General features: G+C 46.2%; 1 protein-coding gene across 5 annotated transcripts in view; it reads left to right on the top strand.

Annotated features, from left to right (window-relative positions):
• Nucleotides 1-475: 475 nt before the first annotated feature.
• Nucleotides 476-27,190, top strand: part of LOC142210750 (perilipin-2-like) — a 42,991-nt gene continuing 16,276 nt past the window's right edge. For 2 of the 5 annotated variants that reach the window (XM_075280147.1, XM_075280183.1), the window contains exons 1-2: nt 26,543-26,610; nt 26,694-26,740. In XM_075280147.1, coding sequence (XP_075136248.1) covers nt 26,711-26,740 — 30 coding nt within the window. In that variant the 5' untranslated portion in view covers nt 26,543-26,610; nt 26,694-26,710. Of the gene's footprint in view, nt 544-635; nt 686-1,534; nt 1,731-2,313; nt 2,397-2,495; nt 2,749-3,064; nt 3,250-3,834; nt 3,964-4,039; nt 4,631-26,078; nt 26,097-26,542; nt 26,611-26,693; nt 26,741-27,190 lie in introns of those variants that run through there. The other 3 variants (XM_075280165.1, XM_075280173.1, XM_075280157.1) reach the window with 3 other exon arrangements.

A 27,190-nucleotide genomic window follows, 5' to 3' on the forward strand; every position in this document is an offset into this window, starting at 1 on the left:
GCCGTAGGACACTGGAGCATCGGGGACAGGTGAGTATACATTTTATTTTTTCCAATGCCCCCGGCTGATGTAAACATTAAAAGGATTGTTCATTTATGTCTGGACAAGCCCTTTAAGCGTAATGGAGGTCGCATGGTGCGATCCATTAAAAAGACATGTAGAACAAATAGTCACATCTACAAGCAGATCACATCTATCTCTGCTGTTGACACTGCAATAAAACATGAAGTTTTCAGGCTACTTCTGCCCACAAAGAGCAGCCATGATCCCGCTGTTTAGAACAGAACACATCGCTGACTAGTCGGACACACATAGTCTGTCATAGCCTTCACCTCTGACTGCCGCGCACGCTCCCATTGGCGCTCATTAGAGCCAACTACATGACGTCATGGAGCCGTCTCACCAGTCAGCTGACTGCGGGGCAGCGCCTAGTTAGGTGGGCGTGGCCAGCCGCCTATAAGTGCGCAGACTCCGTGCTAGGAGACATTCGCTCCTGGTGCTTGGTGTACTGGTGTTGTATAGAGACTTCTGAGGAGACACTCGGTGGGTGCTGCTTAGACTCGCTGCTGCTGCCGCCGCCGCCGCCTTATGTGGTTTCATCTCTTGTGTTTGACCCTGTGCTTTGGGTTTTGCAGGTTTTCTACGTAGCAGTATGGCTGAAACTGTGGAGCAGCAGCAGCAACAGGTACGTCCTGAGCATTATGTAGTGGGTGATCCCTGAGGTGCAGGTGAGCCAGCTGTATAGTGTTATTACAGGGCATGCTATGATACACTAGGCATCAGCTTCTCTGTATTCTCTACCTGTGGTACTTCTATACTATGAAAGGATCTGGGCTACCTGTTATGGCATCAAGAAATGGCTACTAATGTATCATTCTCTATAGCTGAGGGGGTCTTGGCATTCTGATGATAGGTTGGCACTAGATCTCTGGTGCTATTTATGACTGTATGGGGTCCTTACTACTTAAAGTGGTTCTGTGGTCCCCATAGGCTATAATGGGGTCTGCGTGGCTTCTGCTGGTTTGATACTGAAGCTGATGGAGAGAACTCCTCCTTGCAGGACATCTCTCTGCTGACTTAATGCAGAGTCTTGTATGGAGACTCCAGTGCAGATGTGAACCTAGCCTTATGGTGTAGTAAATACTTCCTACTACTGTTCTGGTTGCAACTCCCTGAACAGAATTCTGGACACAATTTGTTGCCTTTTCTCAGTGGGGGAGAGGAGAAAGGTGTTCTGCTTAATCTTGCTTTCACTGCTTCCTACAGGGTGTATTTTGGCTCATGTGGTTACAGGGATTTCCTAGGAGTACACACAGACTGTTTGCATTCAGTAGTAAAATAAGGCTATAGCATGTGTATTGTCTAGTGAAGGTCCAATGTGTCTCCACAGATCTTTACTGATGACCTAATGTAAGGCTAAGCCTTTTCATGGAAACCCTGAGGTTTCACTAATATACATTTCCAGATCTATCTTCATATACTATGGTTTAGGCATAGCACTTGTCAAGTACTTGTGTAACTTTTGTTTTCTTAGAATGTGGTGGTAAGGTTGATTAACCTCCCATTGGTGAGCTCAACTTATGATATGGTGTCATCTGCCTATGTGACCACCAAAGACAACCATCCGTACCTGAAGTCTGTATGTGATGTTGCCGAGAAGAGTGTGAAAACGATCACATCTGTGGCAATAACCAGTGCCATGCCAATCCTACAGAAACTTGAGCCTCAAAGTATGTACTAAGTCACTGCTAACTAAGGGGTTTGGGGGTTTAGTATTTTTAGTTCTGTATCTTCCATACTTAGAAATGCTGCTTCCTCATCCTCAACCTTATCTGATGAGAATAGACTTGGCAATCTAGAGATATGGGTGGGGGAGGGTCTGTTAATGTAGAAATTTCTCTAAAAAGAATCTGGCTTTTTTCATAGCCCATACCATTACAAGCAATAAATGCTGTGCTTCTCCGTGTTGCTGTTCAGACTCTGTACTATCAAGAGAGCAATGTCAGTTGTGCAGTCATACCCTTTATCTGCTACTGCATTGAGTGCAGAAATGGTGGTAGCTAGAGAAAATCCAACTGTACCATATGCTACCTGATGCTAGATCTGGAGGCGGTGAAGGGTCCTGTAACTTTCCCTTGAAATGTGGGATTTGCTCTTAGATGTTTAGTTCATTCCCTCCTACCATAGTAATAGGCCAAATGTCATGCTACACACAGTCCAAGCATTACTCACTACGACCTCTGCTGGCTTGCAGCATACTGATGACTATGGGTTGCGTCACAGAGGAAAAGCTAACTTTCTTTCTCCTCCTAGTTGCTCTGGCTAACAACATTGCCTGTGTTGGGCTGGATAAGATTGAAGAGAAGCTGCCTATTCTTTATCAGCCTTCTGAGAAGGTAGGTTCTAAAGTCATGTAATAATCCTATTCTGCTGTATGACTAGCTAAATGCATTACTCATGAGCTGATCTTGTCTAAAACTGTATTTCTGTTTTAGGTTGTGGCTAATGCCTCAGGAGTGGTGACTGGGGCCAAAGATGCTGTTGTTCAGAGTATCACCGGCATAGTTGATAAAACCAAAGGAGCTGTGCAGGACAGTGTGGAGATGACTAAGGCTGTTGTAAATGGCAGCATTAACACTGTTCTTGGGAGCAATGTAGTGAAAATTGTGAGCAGTCGTGTAGATAATGCACTAACCCAGTCTGAGACACTTCTGGAACAATACTTGCCACCAACTGATGACGAGTTAGGTGAGAAGGTGCAAATCACTGTTGGGAGATACCCATGGTATTTCTATTACAAAATCTTCAGGCTAAATAAAAAATTTAAAAAAATACCAAAAGTAATAACTTCACTTTTAATGATATGTGGATAAAATAGGCACTTTAACTTTTTTTTTTTTTTATCATTATCATAGAAAGTGAATTTTCATATTTAGTTTCTGTGAACATTAGGTAAGAAGGTGCCTGCATGCTTAAAGCTGGATTATGTATGAGAAGGCCCTTTCCATAAATATTTGTACTTCCTTTTGGGGCAAACCTACATGCATGAATCCTTATTTTCTAGCTAAGGAAGCGGCTAAAACAGAAGGCTTTGAGTTGTCCAAGGATAAGCCTAGCTATTATATTCGATTGGGATCCCTGTCTACCAAGGCGCGCAAGCGTGCTTATCAACAAGCTTTGACCCGGATCAAGGATGCTAAGTGCAGAAGTCAGGAAGCAATTGCTCAGCTTCAGAATACAGTTGATCTGGTTAGTAAACTATAACTAATAAATTTGTCATGCCAGCTTTCTCAGACGCTCCTTAAACTGTACTGGTATAACACTTTAACTTATGTGAATTTTTTTTTTTTTTTTGTGCATGTGAGACTTTCAATGCTCAAGTCAGAAGTAGACTTTCTCACTGACTCTCCACAGGCAGCCCACTACTTATCAGTGCCTTAATGATCCTGGCAACTGTCTTGGCTTTCAAGCCCTTTCTGCTTAATTTTTGTGTATACTAGGTCCACATGTTGCAAGTTTGCAGTGGGTTAACTGCTCACAGAATCACAGCAGCTAATATGCTGAGAATTACAGTAGCTTATGGAATTTTAAACATAATCCATGCACTGCAGTGTGCATTTTGTGCTACAGCCACAGCAGTCGAATACTTGACAAAAGCCATCTGAATTTTCCTATAGGTGGTTCCATTGTAGGAGACATCAGCAGACTGATGCATGTAGCCCCCTACTTAGAATATTGGCTAAGCCATCTTTGGGGCACACCTTTTCTATGCATGCTTTTGCTTGCAGTAGCCATATCTCTAAATGCTATATATAAATATTGCTGTTATCCTAGATTGAATATGCAAGAAGGAACATGAATGGTGCTAATGCGAAAATCCATGATGCTCAGGAGAAGATCTACAATAAGTGGGTGGAGTGGACAAAAGGCACAGAACAAGAAACTAGTGGAGAAAGCCCTGAGGTAATGACATTACTATCAAATGTATACTAGGACCATCTTCAGGGTAGAAGCTTAACATGTCAATATCTCTTTACAGCAAATTGAATCCCGCACGCTAACTATTGCCCGGAATCTCTCTCAACAACTGCAAACCACATGTCTGTCTCTGGTCTCCAGCGTTCAAGGTCTCCCACAAAACATCCAGAACAAGGCTCAGAATGTTAGCGCCATGGCTGCAGACGTCTATCAAAACTTCCGTTCTGCCTCTTCCTTCAGAGAAATGTCAGACAGCCTCTTAGCCACCACTAGGGACCAGTTCACAAAAATGAAGGATTCTTTGGATGATGTGATGGACTACTTTGTTAACAACACTACGCTAAGTTGGCTGGTAGGTCCTTTTTACCCACAGGTGGCTGATAGCAAAGATGGGGAGCCTAGAGTTGATGAGGGAGACTCTGCCAACCAAGAAGCTTGAGGAGGAGGGAAATCGGTCAAAGCAACTTTGCACTTAATGGGCGAAATCTAGCTACACTTGTATTACTTTCCACCTTAATGTGAGGGACAGGAACGGTTACAAGAGGCCACATAATGGTTGTGGATGGGTTTTGTCTTAACATTGGACTTTGTCTTACTCTTGGGTGTCTGCGTATACTCACAAACTTTCCCTGACTGGTACATGCATCAATGTGTAAACTGCACTATGTACACTGTCTACTGTTTGTATTTTTGTATTAAAATGTCTGCATCAACTTGTCAGTGTCTAAAGGTTTGTGTACATACTGTGCTGCTACCAGGCCTTGTCTGGTTCTGACCAACTTCCACTTGCCTTATTGTGAATGTTTACCTGCAATACTCCGTAAATGATGCTCCTACAGTAAGACAAACCCTCCATATGAGGCCATCTCTACATGTAGTAGTATCTGGTGCCTCTTGGATTCTCACATGACCCCCCCCCCCCCCCTAGCCTTTCGTATACACCAGTGACAGGAGTACTAAGCATCAGGGTAAAATGGTTCTTGCGATAGGATGTCACAGACATTTTGCTGTAATGGCTTATAACTTGAAGCCTAAAATGCCCTGGTGATGGCGCACATCATTTGGACACTGAAAATGCCATAATCCTCATTAAGATTGTACTGATTTTTTTTTTTTTTTTTTTTTTTTTTCCCCCTGCTCAAACATGTAGCTGGGGACAAACTCCAGAAGCCAAAAATATACTTGAAGGGAGTTTCAAGCCCCCAGCTACTTTAAACCCCTCTCGTAGTGCTGTAGATGACGTTCCATGGGCAGTGTAGTGACTGTAACTGACACTGGGTGGCGCAAATCATTGTCCCTGGGGATTAGTTGAATGTAGGATAGGTGTGATGGAATGCTAACAGCATCTACAGTGCTATGGGAGTAGTTGGGACAGTAATGGAGCCCCTTTAAGGATGTTTATCAGCAAAATCATGCTGAAAGAGCCCCACATGTGTGAATAGCCTTTAAAAAGGCTATTCAGGCACTGTAAACGTTATATTTAACTACCCAGTTTTAAAATAAAACCCTAAAACAATATGATAAACTTACCGAACGTGCACAGGGTGCGGACATTCAGTGTCTGACGTCTTCTAAATCCACACCTCCTCTTCCTGTGATGTCCTCAGGTCCAGTCTTCCTCCGGTGCTCGCGAACTGACATTTGCTTAAAAAAATGGCATGGACGCATGCGCAGCAGCATGCTGCTTCTATTGCGCATGCGCCTAGGTGTTTTTTTTTTTTTTTTTTTTTTTTTTTTTTAAAGCAAATGTCAGTTTGTGAGTGCCGGAGGCAGACAGGACCCAAGAACATGGCAGGAAGAGGAGGTGTGGATGAAGAAGACGTTGGACCCTGAATTTTAAAAAGGGGGGGGGGAGGTAGTTTAGTTTAACATTTACGGTGCCTGAATAGCCTTTTCACGCATATGTGGGGCTCATCAGTATGACTTTGCTGATAGAGCCCCTTTAAATTTTTTTTTTTTTTTTTTTTCCCCCCTCTGCTCCCAGAGCCATATGAGGTCTTAATCTTTTGTGGGATAAATTTTTCTTCATGATGCCACAGTTAATTATTTTGTATAATGTACTGGGAAGCTGGAAAAATATTCAGATTGGGGTGGATTTGAAAGTGCATTTCTGACTTTTTTTTTTTTTTTTTTTTATGTAGATTGTGAGCCCCACATAGAGCTCACAATGTACATTTTTCTCTATCAGTATGTCTTTGGGATATGGGATGGAAATCCATGCAGACACGGGGAGAACATACAAACTCCTTGCAGATGGTTTTATGCCCTTGGCGGGATTTAAACACCAGGACTGCAAGGCTGCAGTGCTAACCACTGAGCCACCGTGTGGCCCCCTAATTTCTGTGACTTTCTTACAGACTTCGGTTTTACGGCGTTCACTGGGGATACCAAATTTATATGGTTTTTACATTTTTAACCCCTTAGAAAATTTTTTTTTTTACTGTTTTTAAGTGTCACCATATTCTGACAGTGGTAACTTTTTTTTTTTTTTTTTCTCTACCATATTTGGGAAATGCTATTGCTTTGATAACTTTTCATTCTAACTTTTATCCGAATCAAAACTGAAGAAAAGGCGGTTTGGCACTTTGCCTATTTTTTCCAGCTACGGCATTTACCGTACAGGAAAAATATTTTTGCAGAGCAGGTGATTTCGGACACGGAGATACCTAACATGTAGGTGTTTCACAGTATGTAACTACTTTTGTGTTCTAGGGAAAGGGGGTGATTTGAATTTTTAATACTTTTTATATTGTACTTTTTTTGCATTTATTAGACACTCCCTAGGTGGTCTTGAACCCCAGGGGGTCTGATCACTGTTGCAATGCATTACAATGCTAATGCATTGCAAAAAATTTCTTCTGCAGGTTCCCTAGACCAGCCTGCAAAAGAAACAGACTGCAGCCTGGCCAGGAGCCTTTACAAGTTAAACACCCGACATGTGCCATACTAGTGCGGATGGCGGGAAAGAGTTAAGGAGCATCTGGTGACTACTCCCCATCAATCCAGGCATAAACATTCTGGAGGCAGCTGCAGGGGTGATCCTTCCTCGTTCGCCGCCCGAGGCGAACTACAGAAAGCCGCCCCCCCCCCTGCCGGGGGAGGGGGCAGAGCGGGGGTGTGGCTTAGCGGAGGGGTGGGGCTTCATGAAGGGGCGGGGCTTAGTGCCGTTCGCCGGCAGAGAGCAGGCCCGGAGACTGCCTGCGCTCTGCCTGAGGGGTGAGGGGAGGCTGCTGGAGCAGCGGTGCTCCAGTGGCCTCCGCAAACCACCGCTCGGTGCTAAGCCAGTCCAGGACAGCTTGTCCTGGACTGGCTTGGGTTAGCAAAAATGCCGCCCTCCCTGAGACCCTGGCATAGCACCGCCTGAAGCGCTCGCTTCAGGTCGCCTCATGGGAGGTGCGGCACTGGGTAGCTGCATCTGAAGGCCGTGCATCGGCATTGTCACATGCTTCGCTCTGGATTAGGCCCAATGAATGGGCCTAGTTGGGAGTGACTTCAGGGCAAATCGAGAGGCAAATCGGCCTGAAAAGTGAGCATGTTGCTGCCTTTTTTCCAGGAGCTGGAATAAACCTGCCTGGCTCCCATTGAAATCAATGGGGGGCCTTTTTGGTCAGGATTTTGAGGTGGATATGGCCTCAAAATCCTGACCAAAAAACCAGTGTGAACTTATCCTCAGTGACCTTAAACAACATGCTGGGCTGAATTTTAGAGATGGATTGCCTTTTAAGTGACTGTCAAGGTGCTTTCCAGGCTGTAACTAATTACAATTTTTGGCTGTGTACCAGTTAAATTAGAGTTGCAAGTGGGTAACACTAACTATTGCCTAGAAAATATATTTGGAATGTGTCCCTATTCTTGGGCCACTGTACAGAAAGACTATATAGTGTATGTATACATAGTAGAATATCATGGCCCAGTAACAAGCCAATCCACTTTTTTTTTTTTTTTTTATACTAAAGTCTAAATTCTCAATGTTAACTTGGCCTTTGCTTTAATGGGATCTTGTAATTCAGAAGTTTTTTGTTTTTGTTTCTTTTGTCTGTATGCAAATGAGTTCTCACAGCACTGGGGCCAGGCTCCAATGCTGCAAGAGAACTCTCCAGTAATTCCTCTATCTTCCAGAACATTCTCTTCCCAGAGGCCAGGGCAGAGGCTCGGGCCATTGTCTCGCCTGTAAAGGGGAAAAGAAAAAGGCATCTTTCTGACGCCAAGGCCGCTCTCCCTGCACCTTTAGGAGGTCGCCTTTCTCTCTTTACGTCCGCATGGGTCCATTACATTCAGGACACCTGGGTGCTTCAGCTCATCAAATCAGGCTACAGAATAAGATTCATTTCTCCTCCGCCTAACACCTTTGTGAAAACCCGTGTCCTGTCTGGCCACAAGCAGATTCTCCTAGAGAAAGCTGTTCAGGAATATCTGGACAAAGGCGCTCTGAAGCCGGTGTCTATTCTCCAGTGTTTTTGGTCCCAAAGACTTCAGGAGGCTGGAGAATGGTGGTCGATTTAAGATCTCTCAATTGGTATGTCCTCAAGATCCGTTTCCGGATGGAAACTATAAAATCCATTCTACCTTTTCTGCAGCCTGGCGACAATTTTGTCACCTTGGTCTTAAGGGACGCCTATCTTCATGTCCCGATATTCCCACCTCACAGAAGATTCTTGAGGATTGCGGTAATGCTGAACGGTACTCTGTGCCATTTACAGTTCGCAGCTCTTTCGTTTGGAATATCCTCGGCCCCCTACACCTTCACAAAGGTCATGGCTCCGGTCGTTGCAGCTCTTCGGCTCCAGGGTATATTTATCGTACCGTACCTAGACGATTGGCTGTTGAAGGCCCAGTCAACAGAGGTTTTTCGCTGCCCACCTAAGGACCACGGTCTCCTTCCTGGAAAGTCTGGGATTAATAAATTGGCAAAAGTCTGTGGCTGTCCCTTCCATGCAGATCCAGTTTTTAGGATTCATTCTGGATTCTCTCAAGATGGAGATATATCTTCCTCCCAGTCGGAAGGAGAAAATTTGTTGGGCGGTACATCATCTGGCGGTGGCGCGGAAAGTTCAGGTAAGAACTGCTATGAAGGTCCTGGATTTGATGTCCGCAGAAGCAGTTCCGAGAGCATTGTGGTATATGCCACCCTTGCAGCGCGAGATCCTCAAGGTCTGGAGTCGCAGCCCCTTGGAGCTGGAGAAGCCTATCCAGTTGTCAATCAGCACCCGTCGATCACTCCTATGGTGGTCTCAACCCAAGAATGGGATGTCCATGATCCAGCGCGACTGGAACCTGTTGACTACGGATGCCTCTCTCCATGGGTGGGGAGCACATCTGGGGGAGACCCTGGTGAAAGGGACATGGAATCAACTGGAGAGATCCTAGTCATCAAATTTGCGTGAGTTATGCGCAATCTACCAGGCCCTGCTGCACTTCACCCACCTACTCCGCAGTATAGGTCAGGACAGACGTCACTGCATTCCTTTATCTGAAAAAACAAGGAGGCACGAGATCTCCTCCTCTTAACAGACCTAATTTTTGCTTGGGCAGAAGTGAATCTAAGCCACCTCAAAGCGGTGCACATAAAGGGACACCTGAATATATTGGCAGACCAGCTCAGCAGAGACCTAACAATATCCGGCGAATGGTCCCTCAGCCAGGACGTCTTTCTTCAACTGACTCTGATGTGGGGTCTCCCCGAGGTGGATCTGATGGCCACCCAGTGCAATGCCAAGGTGAAGAGGTTTTGCTCCCTATATCAGGAGGACAATCCCTTGGCAGTAGATGCCCTATCAATACCTTGGAGGTTCAGGCTGGCGTACATCTTCCCTCCACTTCCTATGGTGACGAAGGTATTGACTAAGATCAAACAAGACCAGGTATCTGTGATTGTGATCTGGCCAAAGAGGGCATGGTTTACCCACCTCATGCAAATGAGTCGAGGGAATAACTGGAGGCTTCCACTTCTTCACAACCTGGTAACCCAAAAAGAGCAGACTCCACTAATAGGAGCTATGTAAGTATCAGTAAGGTCTACTAACAATGGTGTACTGACAATCATCAGTCCAGCTCTTCTATAGAATTGATACTGGAATTTTTTCAGAGTGACCTGGAGAAGGGCCTTACACCTGCGACATTAAAGGTACATGTATCTGCTCTGTCTGCCGTATTGGGTATGAGATTGTCTCAAGATCCTCTGGTCAATTTCTTAAAGGGGCTACTAGACTCCGGCCTTCCATTCAAGCTCCAGTCCCACAATGGGATTTCGCTATGGTGTTACATGGTTTGTGTGGTACTCCATTTAAACCACTGGATGAAGTAGAGTTGAGGTTCTTGTCATACAAGGTATCTTTCTTTCTGGCTGTGACTTCAGCTAAAAGAGTTGGAGAGCTCCAGGCCTTGGCGGCCTCTGAGCCTTATTCAGTGGCGTAACTAGGAATGGCGGGGCCCCGTGGCGAACTTTTGACATGGGGCCCCCCCTCCCCAAACCGATGCCGAAGACCTCGACTGACCCCCTCCTCCGCACTCTATTATGTCCCTTAGTAAGCCCTGCACACAGTATTATCCCCAATAGTGTCCCCTGCACACACAGTATTAACCCCTATAGTGTCCCCTGCACACACAGTATTAACCCCTATAGTGTCCCCTGCACACACAGTATTAACCCCTATAGTGTCCCCTGCACACACAGTATTAACCCCTATAGTGTCCCCTGCACACACAGTATTAACCCCTATAGTGTCCCCTGCACACACAGTATTAACCCCTATAGTATCCAATGCACACACAGTATTAACCCCTATAGTATCCAATGCACACACAGTATTAACCCCTATAGTATCCAATGCACACACAGTATTATTAACCCCTATAGTGTCCAATGCACACACAGTATTAACCCCTATAGTGCCCCTGCACACAGTATTAACCCCTATAGTGTCCCCTGCACACACAGTATTATCCCCCATAGTGTCCCCATATGTCCCACTGTGGACACCTATAAACATTTATTATACTCTGGGGTCTGAAAAGACCCCAGAGTATAATAATCGGAGACCCGGGGGATTAAAACCATTAAAAGAACAGAGACAGTTGCTTACCTGTTCCTGTCGGCTGTCCTGTCCGCTCTTGTCCAGCTTTAATGACGTCAGACGTCACATGACCCGGGAAGCTGGCCTGGGTCATGTGACGTCAGAGACGTCAGACACGAATGACGGAGGCCTGGCAGGATCGTGGAGAGGTAAGTAACACTGTTTTTTATGTTACCTTACCCCTCCCGGTGCGCCGATCATTATACTCGGGGGTCTGCAAAGACCCCCGAGTATAATGATAGCCTCTGTGGGCCCCGCGGTGTCACTTGCCGATCCCGGCCCAGCCAGGATCGGCAAGTGAATAGGGCCCGTAACGGACTTTTAAAAAAAAACAAAACAAAAAAAACCGCACCGGTAGCGGCTGTCACCGGGCCCCCTAATGGCCTGGGCCCTGTGGCAGCTGCTACTGCTGCTACCACGGTAGTTACGCCCCTGGCCTTATTTATTATTCTTTTCTGACAGGGTACAGTTAAGGTACCTCCGAAGATTTGTACCTAAAGTCCCTTCAGAGCAGAATATTAACCATGTAATCTGTCTACCAACCTTCTACCCTTCTCCTTCATCACAGGAGGAAGAAAGACTACACACGTTAGACTTGGTGAAATGCCTAAGGATCTACCTGGAACGAACTAAATCTTTCAGAAAATCTGAAAATGTGTTGGTTAATTTCTCTGGTAGGTGTAAGGGTGCCAAAGCATTTAAGGTAACTCTATCCAGGTGGATCAAAGAAGTCATTTTTCTTTCCTTTCACTCTCAAAGGTTATCTCCTGAGTTTGTTCGTGCTCACTCCACTAGAGCGGTTGCCACGACCTGTACAGAGAACGGCACTCTGTCTCCTTGGACCAAATTTGTTCAGCTGCGACTTGGAGCTTACATCTCACCATTGGTAAACATTACAGGCTAGATTGGCGCAGTTCAGAGGCAGTTGCCTTCAGCCGTTCAGTATTGCGATCAGTATACCAGGAGGTCCTTCCCTAAGGGGGGTTTCTTGCTACCTCCCCATCCGTTGTGCTGCTGTTTGATGTATGGGGAATGGAGGATTATGTAGATAATCTGTTTTCCCATAGTCCAAATAGCAGCACAAGACTCCCTCCCTTTTTCTCTGCTTCTTTGCTCCTTTTCTGGATATTATTTTGGAAACCCGTACTTTATAACTAACACGGGGGGAGGGGGAGGTCCTCTGGACCTCTTATAGGGGAGGAGTGATTTGACTGATTAAAGTTTCCACCTGTCCTGAACTGCTCGCAGGGGCAGAAATACTCCATCCATTGTGCTGCTGTTTGGACTATGGGAAAACAGATTATCTACATAATCCTCCATTATTATTCTGAACAATGTCATGGAAAGCTGGAAAAAAAACCTGGGGGATTTGAAGGAAAAAGTGCATTTGTGCAGCTTTCTTACAGGATTCAGCCAAAATGACATGTCATCTGTATTTTGTTTTGTCCTATTCCAGGGATACCAAATTTTTATGGTTTTATTTACATTTTAACCCCTTAACAAAAATCTAAATCTTGGGAAAATGTATATTTATTTATTTATAAATTTTTCACTATATTCTAACATCCGTAACTTTTTATATTTTTGAACAAGGATGCATTTCGTGGTAGGAGCTTCCATGTGTCTATGTAACCATGCCTGGAGATGAGACGTCAAGAGTGGGCAGTGAACCTTACGTACCACCAGCTCATGGGTGGTTAAATAGCTACTCCCCACTTCAGTTTTTATTTTTGTTTTTCCTTTCTGGTGTCCCCATTAGAGAGACAACAAAATGTGCTGCATGTATATTTGTAGTGAAAGTTTTTAATTTTACATGCCAATATGGGGATAATACAGCTGTCTCCACTTATATGGTCCACTCTCACTTAGAGTCCAGTTGCTGCCTCCTCATGCACCATCTGGGATAAAGCAGAGGTGATTTGTTTTCGGAAGCTGCCTCATGGTGTTCCATGCAGGGACACATGCTGATGTCATACTTTGGGTCTGGAATTGCACTAAAGGGAAAGAAATTTAAAAACTACAGGGTTCTTCTCCCTTTCCGGTTAATGCATGTGTATAGGAATTTTCCTACAAGTTTAAAAAGTCTCAACCAACCAAATTTATCCATCAATAATAAACAAGTAACCCCAAAACTAATACAACTAAACCACAACAAAAATTGAGGAGTACAAAAAAGAATAAATAAAAATATATGAAGAGCTCAACGGAAAAATGGCCTAAGTCCACATTTTGTCATATTTCAAATTATTACCTAGAAAGCTTCTTTGTACCTCGTTCTATGCATTGGGTTTACAAGGTACCTAGGATTAATGACCTAAGTCCATATATTTCAATGCAGAAGAATTTACACTCAATGGAATAATGGCCTAAGTCCAATACAAACTTACTTACTTCACTCTCGTTGGTCATTTTTTCATTGAAATCGTGACTTCCGGTCTGTTGTTTATATTAGTGTAAAAACTTTGTCTTATTGTTTAAAAGGCTCTAAATCGACTTTTGCACATATTTAGTGCCGAAAAGGGAGGCAGGTAATTATTATTCTTCATCGTTTAATAATAGTAGTAATTAATTAATAATATTAAATAAATAATATATATACATGAAGCTGCAATTTTTTAAATAAATAATACAATTTATGATTAGGATTAACGGTGTTCATTAGCTGATGACATTGGATAGATATATTCCACAATAATGCCCGTTTGCTTTAGGCTAAAACTTTAAATTTCGTTTTTCTCACAATATTGATTTTTGGACTTAGGCCATTTTTCCGTTGAGCTCTTCATATATTTATTGAAAAAAAAATAATAAAACACATACAAAACATATAACATACAATGGAGGGCAACACAGAGGGGTCCGACTGTATAAAAACAGTCCAACAGAACCGTACCCCTCTCACTACTGATGAACCAGAGAAAACATCCCCATATATGGTATATAATCCTAATTACTCTAATCCTCAAAGAAATAAATATATGCACTGCACTAACAAAATGCACACATGTAGGATAAACAAGATGCAAAAATATAGACCTCCAAGAAGATTATATCCCCTATGACAGAGTCCCCATAACTGAGGTATGATAAACATATAATGAAAAGTATCCTGATAAAAGGTAGATAGGAGGTGCAACAATAAATGTCATAGTTCCAATGTCAATACATACCCATAGACATGTTGGCAGTGTAAATAAACCATAAGGGGTTAACCCCGGAACATCAGCAGTGAGAGAACCAAGACACCCCAATGCGCATTTCGCCTTAGCGTGGCTTCATCAGGAGGTGAATGACAGTACATCGCGACAGCATATAAATACCCTTCTAAATAGACATAATAATACAATACACCTGTAGTTACCTACTTCTGCAGCGTTTCCATGTCCCTTCATTTCCGGCTAAGGCCACGTATGGGCAGTGACGTCACTACGTATGAGTACCGTGATGACGTCACTGTCACTATAAGATGTTAAATAAAGTTCTGGCCGGTGCGCACGCGTTAACGTACTGACCGAATGAAGCAACTAGAGGCCGTACAATACGGCTGAAGTACTACAAAGACATGGCCGCCGGAAAGGACATATATAAATAACAGTCTCTAATAGAACGGAGCAGTTTATAAATAACATATAAACTATCGCGAATTCATCAGATTCCACATAATATATTAAACAAAATGAAAAAACAAATAATAAATCCATAATTATGACATATAATAAATATATTTATTGTTGTACCTCCTATCTACCTTTTATCAGGATACTCTTCATTATATGTTGATCATACCTCAGTTATGGGGACTCTGTCATAGGGGATATAATCTTTTTGGAGGTCTATATTTTTGCACCTTGTTTATCCTACATGTGTGCATTTTGTTAGTGCAGTGCATATATTTATTTCCCCCTACGCCCAACAGCAGCACAACTGAGGTATTCCTGCCCCTAATGAGCTGTTAGGACAGGTGGAATTTTTAATTACCTAACAGCTTTTGACCCCTATAAGAGGCCGGAAGACATGCTCCTCCCTTGTGTTTTTTTCTGTCCTGTGGGACAGGACAGGTGGTAGGGGGAGCAGGGGTTCTGACCTCTCATAGGGGTCTGCTACTCTCTCTCCCCCCTCCTTCTTACCTGACAAGCGGAAGACTTTGCTATATTTTTCCTTTCTTTTTGCTCTTCTGAGCCTCTGCTGCTTCCTCCCCCGCCGGGGGAGCCCGCCGGCTCATGCGTGCGCCTGGAGTGCTGCCGCGCCGGAGCTGGGCTTCCCTGCGCGACTAGGACCCTTTTTCCTGGGAACCGTTTTTTTTTTCCCCGGGTCCGCCGCCCTACTCGTCCGCCACGCATGTGCGGTATGCGGTTCGCGCGGCGGGCGAACGAAACCCCCTGGAGACGAGCGGATGCCGGGGTTCCTGAGGGGGGATCCCTCCAGTTTCTGGGGATCCTGTCAGTATTGGGGGCCCCCCCTCTGTGAGTTTTTGCCTTTGCCCCCCCCCCCCAAAAAAAAAAAAAAAAGATTGCCCCAAAGAAGGAAGGGGCGTGCCCTTTTTTAGTCCCGCCCCTGGCCTATATATCCCCTCCAAAACCATCTTTCAGTGCCTGTTGCTCCGGTTACTGGCACCTCAACTAGAGAAGCTCCTTGGTCAATTTGTCCTAGAAAGCAGCTCCGTTGATTCAGGTTTGGGGGAGGCGGCCAGGGGGAAGGGGTGGTAGCGGTTCCCACTATGGGAGGGCAAAGGTTGTTAGTATTCTTTTTCTTTGTTCCTTCTCAGAATGTCTTCTTCCTCCTCTACTGTTCCTCCTCGGAGGAAGGCCGTGGCAAAGAGGAAACATCTTTCATGCGCTACCTGCAGAGTCCCACTGCCTGACGACTCCCAGTTTTGTTTTTGTCCAGGATGTAGAGCCCCCCCTTCTGAGGCAACCCCCATGCGGGAGATGGTATCCTGGGTGAAGGGCTTCGTCCAGGACTCCATGAAAAGGATGGAGTCCTCAGCCAAAAGGCTGGACTGCGAGTTGTCCCTTCCGCCCCTGGAGAACCTGCGCCTTAGGGACGTGGAGTCATCATCCGATTCTGAGGAGGAAAAGGAGATCTTCCCCTTAGAGAAGATGTCCAGGGTGTTCAAGACACTTAGGATCAGAGACCGGGAAGGTGGTGAAGGCCCAAGTCGAAGGTCTCGTACCTTCAGACCGTCCTCGGAAATGCTTCGCCTGATGGAGAGCGAATGGAGGCACCCGGAAAAACCCTTTGCGCCATCCAAGCGATTTAAGACCTTATTCCCGGTCCCTGAGGGTCAGCTAAAGGCGTGGGGTCCTCCGCCGAAGGTTGACGTCGCTGTGGCGAAGCTGTCAAGGCGCACTGTCCTCCCGACAGAGGACGGGTCAAGTCTCAAGGATCCGATGGATCGTCGGGTGGAAGGATCACTGAGACGAGTCTATTCGGCCTCCTCGGCCCAGGCCTCCCTGGGCATGGTTGCGAACAAGGTGGCCACTGGTCTGCGGGCAGAGCTCTCGTCACTTGCCAAGGACATAGATTCTGGAGTGGATCGAGATGACCTCCTGGCAACAATGTCGGACATCTCTCTGCTGGTGGATCATCTGACGGAGGCGACCCATTTTCAGACCCGTCTGGCCGCCAGATCTATGGCACTGGCTACTGCTGCTCGCTGGCCCTTGTGGCTGAAGCCCTGGAAGGCTGACCTCACCTCCAAGAATAGCCTGTGTGGTCTCCCCTTTGAGCCGGGATGGCTGTTCGGGAGGGAGCTCGACCGGATTATGGAATCTCTGGACGACTCCAAAGGCAAGAATTTGCCACAGCCCCTTGAAGGTCGGAGTCCCTCCTTTCAAGGAAGAGGCACCTCCAGAAGAGGAACTAGAGGCCAGCGACGATGAGGTAGAGGTCGGGGCTCCTCTCGTAAACGTAAGGGCACCTCCTTCTAATCCTTCCACCCTACCTCCCCTCTCCTCGCCCCCGGGGTGGGCGGCCGTCTTTCCCACTATGTGGATGCCTGGCGCCAGAATATTCGGGACCCCTGGGTCATCCAGACGATCCAGGAAGGCTATAAAATTAATTTTGTTGCCCAGCCGCCAGAGAAGATGGTAAGAACCCGCCCTCTTCAGGGCCCCAAACAACTTCATCTGGAGAGATTGATTCAGGAGTACGTGGACAAGGCCGCGCTAGAGATGGTTCCTCGCGCAGAACAAGGCACAGGCGTCTACTCTCCAGTCTTCTTGGTCCCCAAGCCATCAGGCGAGTGGCGTATGATCATCGATCTCAGGTATCTGAATCACTTCATCCGCAGGCTGCGGTTTCGCATGGAAACCATAAGGTCAGTACTACCTTTCATGCGCCCTAGAGATCACTTCGTCACTCTGGACCTGAAGGATGCCTACCTCCACGTACCCATCTTTCCGGCACACCAAAAGTTCCTAAGGATTGCCGTATACATAGAAGGGAAAGAGGCGCACTTCCAGTTTGCAGCCCTCCCGTTCGGCATATCCTCCGCCCCCCACACCTTCACAAAGGTCATAGCTCTGGTCGCTGCCGCCCTGCGCCTTCAAGGCATATTCATAGTCCCGTACCTGGACGACTGGCTTCTGAAGGCTCATTCAAAGGAGGTTCTTACCACGCAGGTGCAGACCGTCGTAGCTCTACTAGACAAGCTGGGGTGGCTGGTAAACTGGCAGAAGTCAGTAGTGGTGCCATCAACACGAGTTCAGTTCCTGGGACTTATTCTAGACTCTCTCAACATGACGGTCTCTCTACCCTCTCCTCGCAAAAGGAAAATTGCTCGGGCAGCACATCATTTGTCTTCTACACGGAAGGTCACCATCAGGACGGCTATGAAGGTCCTTGGATTGATGTCCGCTACCCTAGATGCAGTTCCTTGGGCCCTATGGCATATGCGCCCTCTACAGAACGAGATCTTGAGAGTCTGGAATCACAGTCCTTCAGGTTTACAGAAGCCAATCCAGTTAACCATCAGCACCCGGCAAACCTTGCCCTGGTGGACCCATCTGCGAGATGGGAAGTCCTCGGTCCAGCCCGTCTGGACCCTGTTGACTACAGATGCCTCCCTCACAGGCTGGGGAGCTCATCTGGGGGAGACCCCGGTTCAAGGTACATGGAATCAGCGGGAGAGGACGCACTCATCCAACTGGCGCGAGCTCACCGCAGTTCATCGAGCCCTTCTGTCATTTGCACCACTTCTACGAGGGAAAGCGGTCAAAGTAAGTTCAGACAATCTGACGACAGTCCACTATATCAACAAGCAGGGAGGAACCAGGTCCCCCTCGCTCCTGCAAGTCACCAACCTGATCTTCTCCTGGGCAGAACGGAACCTCTCCCAGCTGGCCGCGGTACATATCCAGGGCCGCCTGAACATCCTAGCGGATCAACTCAGTAGAGGCCGCCCGACCGCAGGCGAATGGTCCTTGAATCAAGGACATCTTCCACTACCTGACCAGCAGGTGGGGTCTCCCCGAGGTGGATCTGATGGTCACCCAACACAATGCCAAAGTAGAAAGGTTTTTCTCCCTGTACTGGGAAGACAACCCTTTGGCTGTGGATGCCCTGTCAATACCATGGAGATTCGAACTGGCATACGTGTTCCCTCCCATCCCGATGATCCCAAAGGTATTGGCGAAACTCAGGCAGGACCAGACTTCGGCAATAGTGATCATGCCGTTCTGGCCAAAAAGGGCATGGTTCACCGACCTTATCCTTATGAGTCGGGGGAACTACTGGAGGCTTCCACCAGTCAGGAACCTGGTGTCACTGAACAGTCGGCCGTGCCTGGGCCTAGACAAATTCAACCTCACTGCCTGGAGGTTAACCACACCATACGCGCAGACAGAGGATTGTCCCAGGGAGTGCTAAGTACCTTAGCCCATTCAAGAGCGGAGGCAACCAATCAGAGCTACCAAAGGATCGCCCGGATATTCCGAGATTGGTGTACAGGCAGCCACCGCGATCCAGACAGAGATGCAGTCCTAGAGTTCTTACAGAACGGCCTGGAGAGAGGACTAGCACCTGCCACCCTCAAGGTTCAAGTGTCAGCTCTATCTGCTCTCCTGGAGACACGGTTATCACAAGATCCTCTTGTCAAACAGTTCCTTAGGGGGGCTGCCAGGCTCCGCCCCCAGGTACGGCCCCCTGTCCCCAGGTGGGACCTGGCCGCGGTTCTACAAGGGCTATGTGCGCCCCCCTTCGAACCATTATCTAAAGTGCACTAGAAGTACCTGTCATTTAAGGTGACTTTCCTGCTGGAAATAACCTCCGCCAAGAGGGTTGGCGAATTGCAGGCCCTAGCGGCCTCCGAACCTTTCATAACCTTCTTCCCTGACAGGGTACAGCTAAGGTTCGTTCCGGGATTTTTGCCAAAGGTACCAACACTTCAGAACACCAACCAAGTGATCACCCTACCGGGCTTCTTTCCCGCTCCTGCTACGGAGCAGGAGGAGAAGCTACACACACTGGATCTGGTAAGAGCACTACGTATTTACCTAGACCGTACATCACCATTCCGAAGATCAGAGAATCTTCTGGTTAATGTGTTTGGCCACAATAGAGGCGCTAAAGCATCAAAGGTAACCCTGTCGAGATGGATCAGAGAAGCTATCAGCTGTTCCCTCGGGCCCAGAATCTTCCTGTTCCAGATTTCTTACGAGCCCATGCCACCCGAGCAGTGGCGACATCATGGGCAGAGGCACGGTTCCTCTCTCTAGACCAGATATGTGCTGCAGCCTCATGGAGCTCACAGCTGACTTTTGCCAAACACTACAGATTGGACTGGCGTACGGCCGATGCTACAGCATTTGGGCACTCCGTCTTGGCATCAGCCTGCCAGGAGGACCCGCCCTAGGGGAAACAATACTTGCTAAATCCCCAGTTGTGCTGCTGTTGGGTGTAGGGGGAAAGAAAGATTATGAATGATAATCTGTTTTCCCTTAGCCCAAACAGCAGCACAAGGCTCCCTCCCTAGGAGGTACTGTTGTACAGATTTTGTGTATGTGTGTGTAGCTCTTGGCATAAATTGCTCTCTGTATATCATACTTGTTACTAACACAAGGGAGGAGCATGTCTTCCGGCCTCTTATAGGGGTCAAAAGCTGTTAGGTAATTAAAAATTCCACCTGTCCTAACAGCTCATAGGGGCAGGAATACCCCAGTTGTGCTGCTGTTTGGGCTAAGGGAAAACAGATTATCATTCATAATCTTTCTTTCTTTGAGGATTAGAGTAATTAGGATTATATACCATATATGGGGATGTTTTCTCTGGTTCATCAGTAGTGAGAGGGGTACGGTTCTGTTGGACTGTTTTTATACAGTCGGACCCCTCTGTGTTGCCCTCCATTGTATGTTATATGTTTTGTATGTGTTTTATTATTATTTTTTCAATAAATATATATTTTTATTTATTCTTTTTTGTACTCCTCAATTTTTGTTGTGGTTAAGTTTAAAAAGTCTCCCAGACTTATGTATTATATGTATTTTTATTAATAATAAAGATAAAGAATCTTAAGGATGTTCCTCCAAAATCTGACAAAGAAGTCTTAAGAAAGTGTGCTATTTGTAGCAAAAAACTTTTGCCTTCTAGTAAAAAGTTGCACTGTCAATTATGAAATTTTTCATGAAATTCACTCCTCCCTAGCTTCATTCTCCCGGTGTTTTTCCTCTTCTGAACCACAACCAGATGCAAAAAAAAAAAAGAAAAAATTAATGTTAGAACCTGAATTAGATGATAGTGATACTTATGTCCTGTCAATAGTTGAAGAATTCCTAAAGAAAGGGGAATTACCAGGTGTTTTCACAGAGGATGAGGACAAAACATATTACCGTATTTTTTGGACTATAAGACGCACTGGACTATAAGACACACCTAGGTTTTAGAGGAGGAAATAGGGGAAAAAAAATTTTGAAGCAAAAAATGGTAAAATATTTCATATATGTGAGTTGTAGTTTTGCAACAGCTGCAAGGTCACATTGACAGGTGACCCTGCAGCTGTACAGAGATCCATAGAGCGTTTTTTGCGGGGCCAGATGTACTCTTTAGTTATACCATTTTGGGGAATGTCTATTGCTTAGATCACCTTTTATTTAAATCAGAGGCAAAACAGCAAAAAGAAAACCTGGCGGTTTGGCACTTTTGATATTGACGTTCACCATACAGGAAAACTATTAGTAGACCGGGCATTTTCGGACACAGGGATACCTAATGTGTATATGTTTGAGATATGATTTTCTACTTTTATATGTATTCTAGGGAAAGGAGGTGACTTAGAACTTTATTTCATTTTTTTATTATATATTTTTAAAGCTTTTTTTTAAAACTATTTTGTTAGAACCCCCCCCCAGGGGGCTTAAACCTGCAGTCATTTGATTGGAAGTCCCATAATAGACGGCAATACAACTGTATTGCCGTCTAAGGGACATACTGTATATTACTATTATGGCTGGTCATAGACTAGCCGCAATAGTAATATAGCAATGACAGGCCTGGGAGCTTACAGTAGGCTCCCGGTTGTCACCCGAACAGGTCGGCTCCTGTGATATCGCCATGCAGGAGCCGGCCTGAAACTTTACAGGTATGGGGCTGGTTTACACTTTGGGGGGAAGGGGCCGCCAATACAGACCCGGCATCCGCTGTAATAGAAAGGCGGATGCCGGGGAGGGTTAGACGCCGGCACAGGTGCCGGGGCCTGTGACATCGCTATGGTCCCCCCACCCCACCCCGGAATAGCATCACTGCTCCTGCCGCTGCTGGCTTCCTGCTGGGTCTGTATTGTGGCCACATTCGGACTATAAGACGCACCCTTCTTTTCCCCCCAATTTGGGGGGAAAAAAAAAATACGGTACTTTTTTTTTTTTCTGAGTTAACACAAGAACTTCTATTTGCAATAAGAAATATTATTATTATTATAATAACTATTTATTTATATAGCACCATTAATTCCATGGTGCTTTACATTTGAGGATTTATATATGGTACACCAAATATACAAAACAAATATAATACAGTGACCGACTGGCACAGTGGGATAGAGGGCCCTGTCCGCAAGGGCTTACAATCTATGAGGGAATAGGGATAGAGACAGAAGGTGAGGAGAGAGGATGTTCACTCAGTGATGTGGTGGCAGTAGTGTTATTGGAGAGTTATAGGCCTTCCTGAATTGGTGAGTCTTCAGGGCCTTCTTGAAACTTATGTTTGTGAGGGTCAGTCTTATGTGTTTTGGTAATGAGTTCCAGAGTACAGGGGGATGCACAGGAGAAATCTTGGAGATGGTTGTGTGAAGAGTAGATAAGAACTGAGCAGAGTAGGAGGTTTTTGGAGGGTCGGAGGTTATGTGTGGTCAGGTAGTGGGAGATGAGGTCCGAGGTATATGGAGGGGACAGGTTGTGGATGACTTTGTATGTCAGTATTAGCAACTTGAACTCTATTCGTTGGACAATGGGTAGCCAGTGAATGGATTGGCAGACGGGAGTGGCTGATGAAGTACGGGGGAGAGGTGTATTAGGCGAGCAGCATAGTTTAAGGTGGACTGGAGGAGGACAAAAGTATTCGCTGGGAGGCCATGGAGAAGGGTGTTACAGTAATCTAAGCTGGAGGTTATGAGGGCATGGACTAGCATCTTTGTAGTTGCAGGGTTGAAGAAGGATTCGATGGATCGTCAGCTGAGATAAGTGATGATGGAGGGAGCACAGGAGGATGGAGAAGGGAGTTGAAAGTAGTGAATAGCTGTTAGGGCAGATATATGAATATAGATATATGATCATAGACTTGCTTTGCAGAGGTGAGTGCTTTCCTGAATGTGAGAACTGCTTCTTTTTACCTGAGGATGTCTTCCTTTCATGTGAGGGCATGTTGGTTTAGGGGTTTGGGAGGTCTATTAGGAAAGGTCAGAAAATGTAAGCAGGTTGTGATTGGAGATCATGGGCAGAGAGTTAGAGAGGCTGCATAGAGAGCAGAGGCGGGTGAATATGAGGTCCAATGTATGCCCTTTTACGTGGGTGGCAGAGGAGGACCATTGTGATAGACCAAAAGAGGCAGTGAGTGACAGGAGACTGGAAACGGAGCGGTGGTGCGTATTAATGGGGGATGTTGAAATCACCCATGATGATGGTGGGGGTGTCTGTGGATAGGAAGTGTGTTATCCAGGTGGTGAAGTGGTTGATAAAGGCATTGGTAGGTCCTGGCAGTCGATATATGACGGCCAGTTGGATGGTAAGTAGATGCGAACAGAGTGCACTTCAAAGCAAGGGAGGGTGAGAGCAGGTATCGGATGGATTGGGGTGAAGGAGCAATTGTCAGACAGGAGTATGCCTGCGCCTCCACCAGGTTTATTGTTGGGGCGTGTAGTGTGCGAGAATTGCACACCTCCATAGGAGAGGGAATCAGGGGAGGTAGTGTCTGAGGGCGTTAGCCATGTTCCTGTGATACCGAGAAATGAAAATTCATTAGAGATGAAGAGGTCGTGGATGTAGTCAAGTTTATTGCGTATGGAATGAACGTTCCATTGCACCAGAGAGGACAGGGGGTGTGGCAGGAGCGAGTAAGATAGGTTTAACATTTAGAGAGTTTCTTGCCCTGATGCTGGTTGTGTAGAAAGAGCTGACAGTAGGGATTTGGTGGGGTGGTCCAAGATTGGGAGATATGTCACAAGAACTAAGGAATAGCAGGGAGAGGGTCAGCAGGTGTAAGTAGGAGAGTGTGTGGGGAGGTTGTGTGTTTCTGGGGTGGAAAGCTTGCAGGTTTGTGAATAGCTGTACAGAGAATGTGAGATGGTGGGGTACAATAGATAGAGAGATAATGATTTCCTTACTGACAAGGCTGGTTTGGGGTGGAAAAGCGTTTTTTTACAAGTATGGGAAGACCAACAGTGATTATAGTGAAAAGCATTTCTGTTAGACAATTGATAGGTTTTGATTTAGTGTTTTTTTTTTTTTTGTTTCCTTCATTCCCTTCTGGTCCAATTCTGGCCTAATTCTGGTTTGCATACTTAGATTCACACTTTGGTGTCACACTGACCAGGGTCAATCTGATAAAATGGATATAGGAGAAATCCAAAATAAGTGTACTACTCATGGTGAAATTTGTGTTCCAAATTTGCGGAATGAGCCGAGCGCTGGGCCACTTCACACGGCGAGCCGTACACGCGAGCGCTTCCCATTCACTTCAATATGAGCGCTCGTAGAGAAAAAAGCAGCTCATTCATTTCAATGGGGAGCGCTCGTACGCCTGCTAACATTGAAATGAATGGGATCTGCTTTATACGCGCTGATTCTGAACATGTTTTCACGTTCAGAATCAGTCACCGTATTTGTAGTGTGAATGTATCCTACGAGCAGCTGCACATCCAGGAAGAGAGAGAGGTAGTACAAGTGTAAACATATAGCATTACATACCCATGGTGCATCCAGGCACTGTACCTACAACCAGCAGAAGACCCACCCCGGCACACGTTTCAGCGTATGTGCCTTTGTCAAGGGGAATTTATATCAGTTCTTGAGAAGCAGATTAAGACCAAGACGTTTCCTGATCCTGAACTTTCACTACCAGGTCTTGTACCACCTGAGTCAAACTCTGCATCTGATCCACTAGAGTTTGCATAGACTCCATTACGGATCCCAAAACATTCCACGGAATGGACTATCAGGTTTTGGGTTTTTTTGAGCTTTTGAGACCCCCAAGTATCATAATCGGAGCCTCAGGGGAGGTAAGGGAACATAATAAACAATGTTACTCACCTCCCCGGGATCTGATGTTAATTCTAGAAGGGTTCGGGCCTGTATCGTAACATCCCAGGCGTCACGTGTTCTGAGATATTACCATACAGGCCCAAAGCCTGTGCTAGCATTAACAGGCTGGGGCTCCAATTATTGTACTCAGTCGGTCTGAAAATAATAATAGTGGTACTGGGATCGCCGCCTGGGTTAAGGCCTGCTCACAGCCGCCCATTGTGTCCTATAGTAGAGGGGGCCGCAAGGGGCAGCAGTGAGCAGGCTCGGGCAGGTAGGTAAATAGGACGCTACGTGCTGGGGATACTCCACCAAGTAATGGCCTATTATAAAACAAAAAGAAAAGGACGCTGCTTACCGACCTATCCGCTGCCTCTTCACTGCACCCAGCAATAAGACGTCTGCGTCTCAACCCATACAGTGTGATGATGCCACCTGCGCTGAGTCGCAGAGGTCTAAAACAGCGGCCCTCTCCTGCGCTAGTTGAGAAAAAAAAAAAATTGTCGCAGCTGCCGCCCCCTGTGGAGTGCCGTCTGAGGCCGCCGCCTCACCTCGTCTCATTAGAAATGCGGCTCTGATTATTCATACATTTCTGAGACGAAAAACAGAAGAGCCACACAACACAGATGCTCCAGAAATGTTATATCATGATGAATACAAGTATTTACTAACACAGACATGTCAGGAGAGGTGACTAGACCTCTATAGTAGGAAACACGTCCACACCTACATCTGAACCCACTATGATGCTTTATATAAATAAGGCTACATGTAGAAAACGGCACAGATGACATATGGATGATATTTCAATGAATGTGAAGAAAGGTTCTCGCTTCACACTAGAGTGCAAGTTTATGTTTTTAGAGTCCACTTGGGGACCTGTACAACGGAAACCCTATCCGCTTAAAAACCGTTTACCTGACTATTTTAATTGGAATGGGGACAGAGACCCTGAACTCTAGTGTGAACCAAGCCTTAACCCAATTATGCCTAGAGTTCCATTAGTGGAACTCAAATACAATACTACCTCCGGCATAAACGGGTTGGAAAGCGCCTACCCAGAATATAATGGGGTCTGCCAGGTTTCTGCCCATTTCATGCTGAAATCAGCTGAGAGAAGTCACGTGACCGCCGTCAGCAGGCCTCAAGAAAAGGTCCGGTGATGTCACATGTAGTGACATTGAAGGCCCTTTGCTAATAGTCCTCAGCAGTCACATGAAGCCACTGATTGGCCTCAGCGGTCCTCCGGAAGAGACCTGGGAGACGCTACCGGAGCAGAACCAGGACACGCCGTAGGACACTGGAGCATCGGGGACAGGTGAGTATACATTTTATTTTTTTCAATGCCCCCGGCTGATGTAAACATTAAAAGGATTGTTCATTTATGTCTGGACAAGCCCTTTAAGCGTAATGGAGGACGCATGGTGCTATCCATTAAAAAGACATGTAGAACAAATAGTCACATCTACAAGCAGATCACATCTATCTCTGCTGTTGACACTGCAATAAAACATGAAGTTTTCAGGCTACTTCTGCCCACAAAGAGCAGCCATGATCCCGCTGTTTAGAACAGAACACATCGCTGACTAGTCGGACACACATAGTCTGTCATAGCCTTCACCTCTGACTGCCGCGCACGCTCCCATTGGCGCTCATTAGAGCCAACTACATGACGTCATGGAGCCGTCTCACCAGTCAGCTGACTGCGGGGCAGCGCCTAGTTAGGTGGGCGTGGCCAGCCGCCTATAAGTGCGCAGACTCCGTGCTAGGAGACATTCGCTCCTGGTGCTTGGTGTACTGGTGTTGTATAGAGACTTCTGAGGAGACACTCGGTGGGTGCTGCTTAGACTCGCTGCCGCCGCCGCCTTATGTGGTTTCATCTCTTGTGTTTGACCCTGTGCTTTGGGTTTTGCAGGTTTTCTACGTAGCAGTATGGCTGAAACTGTGGAGCAGCAGCAACAGGTACGTCCTGAGCATTATGTAGTGGGTGATACCTGAGGTGCAGGTGAGCCAGCTGTATAGTGTTATTACAGGGCATGCTATGATACACTAGGCATCAGCTTCTCTGTATTCTCTACCTGTGGTACTTCTATACTATGAAAGGATCTGGGCTACCTGTTATGGCATCAAGAAATGGCTACTAATGTATCATTCTCTATAGCTGAGGGGGTCTTGGCATTCTGATGATAGGTTGGCCCTAGTTCTCTGGTGTTATTTGGCACTGTATGGGGTCCTTACAGTGGCGTAACTAGGAATGGCGGGGCCCCTGGTGAACTTTTGACATGGGGGGGGGGGGGGGGGACCGACGCTGAAGACCTCAACCGACCCCGAAGACCTCAACCGACCCCCTCCTCAGAACTCTATTATGTCCCTTAGTAAGCCCTGCACACAGTATTATGTCCATTAGTGGCC

Source organism: Leptodactylus fuscus, chromosome 1, assembly GCF_031893055.1.
Source record: "Leptodactylus fuscus isolate aLepFus1 chromosome 1, aLepFus1.hap2, whole genome shotgun sequence".
NCBI classification, from domain to species: Eukaryota; Metazoa; Chordata; class Amphibia; order Anura; family Leptodactylidae; genus Leptodactylus; species Leptodactylus fuscus.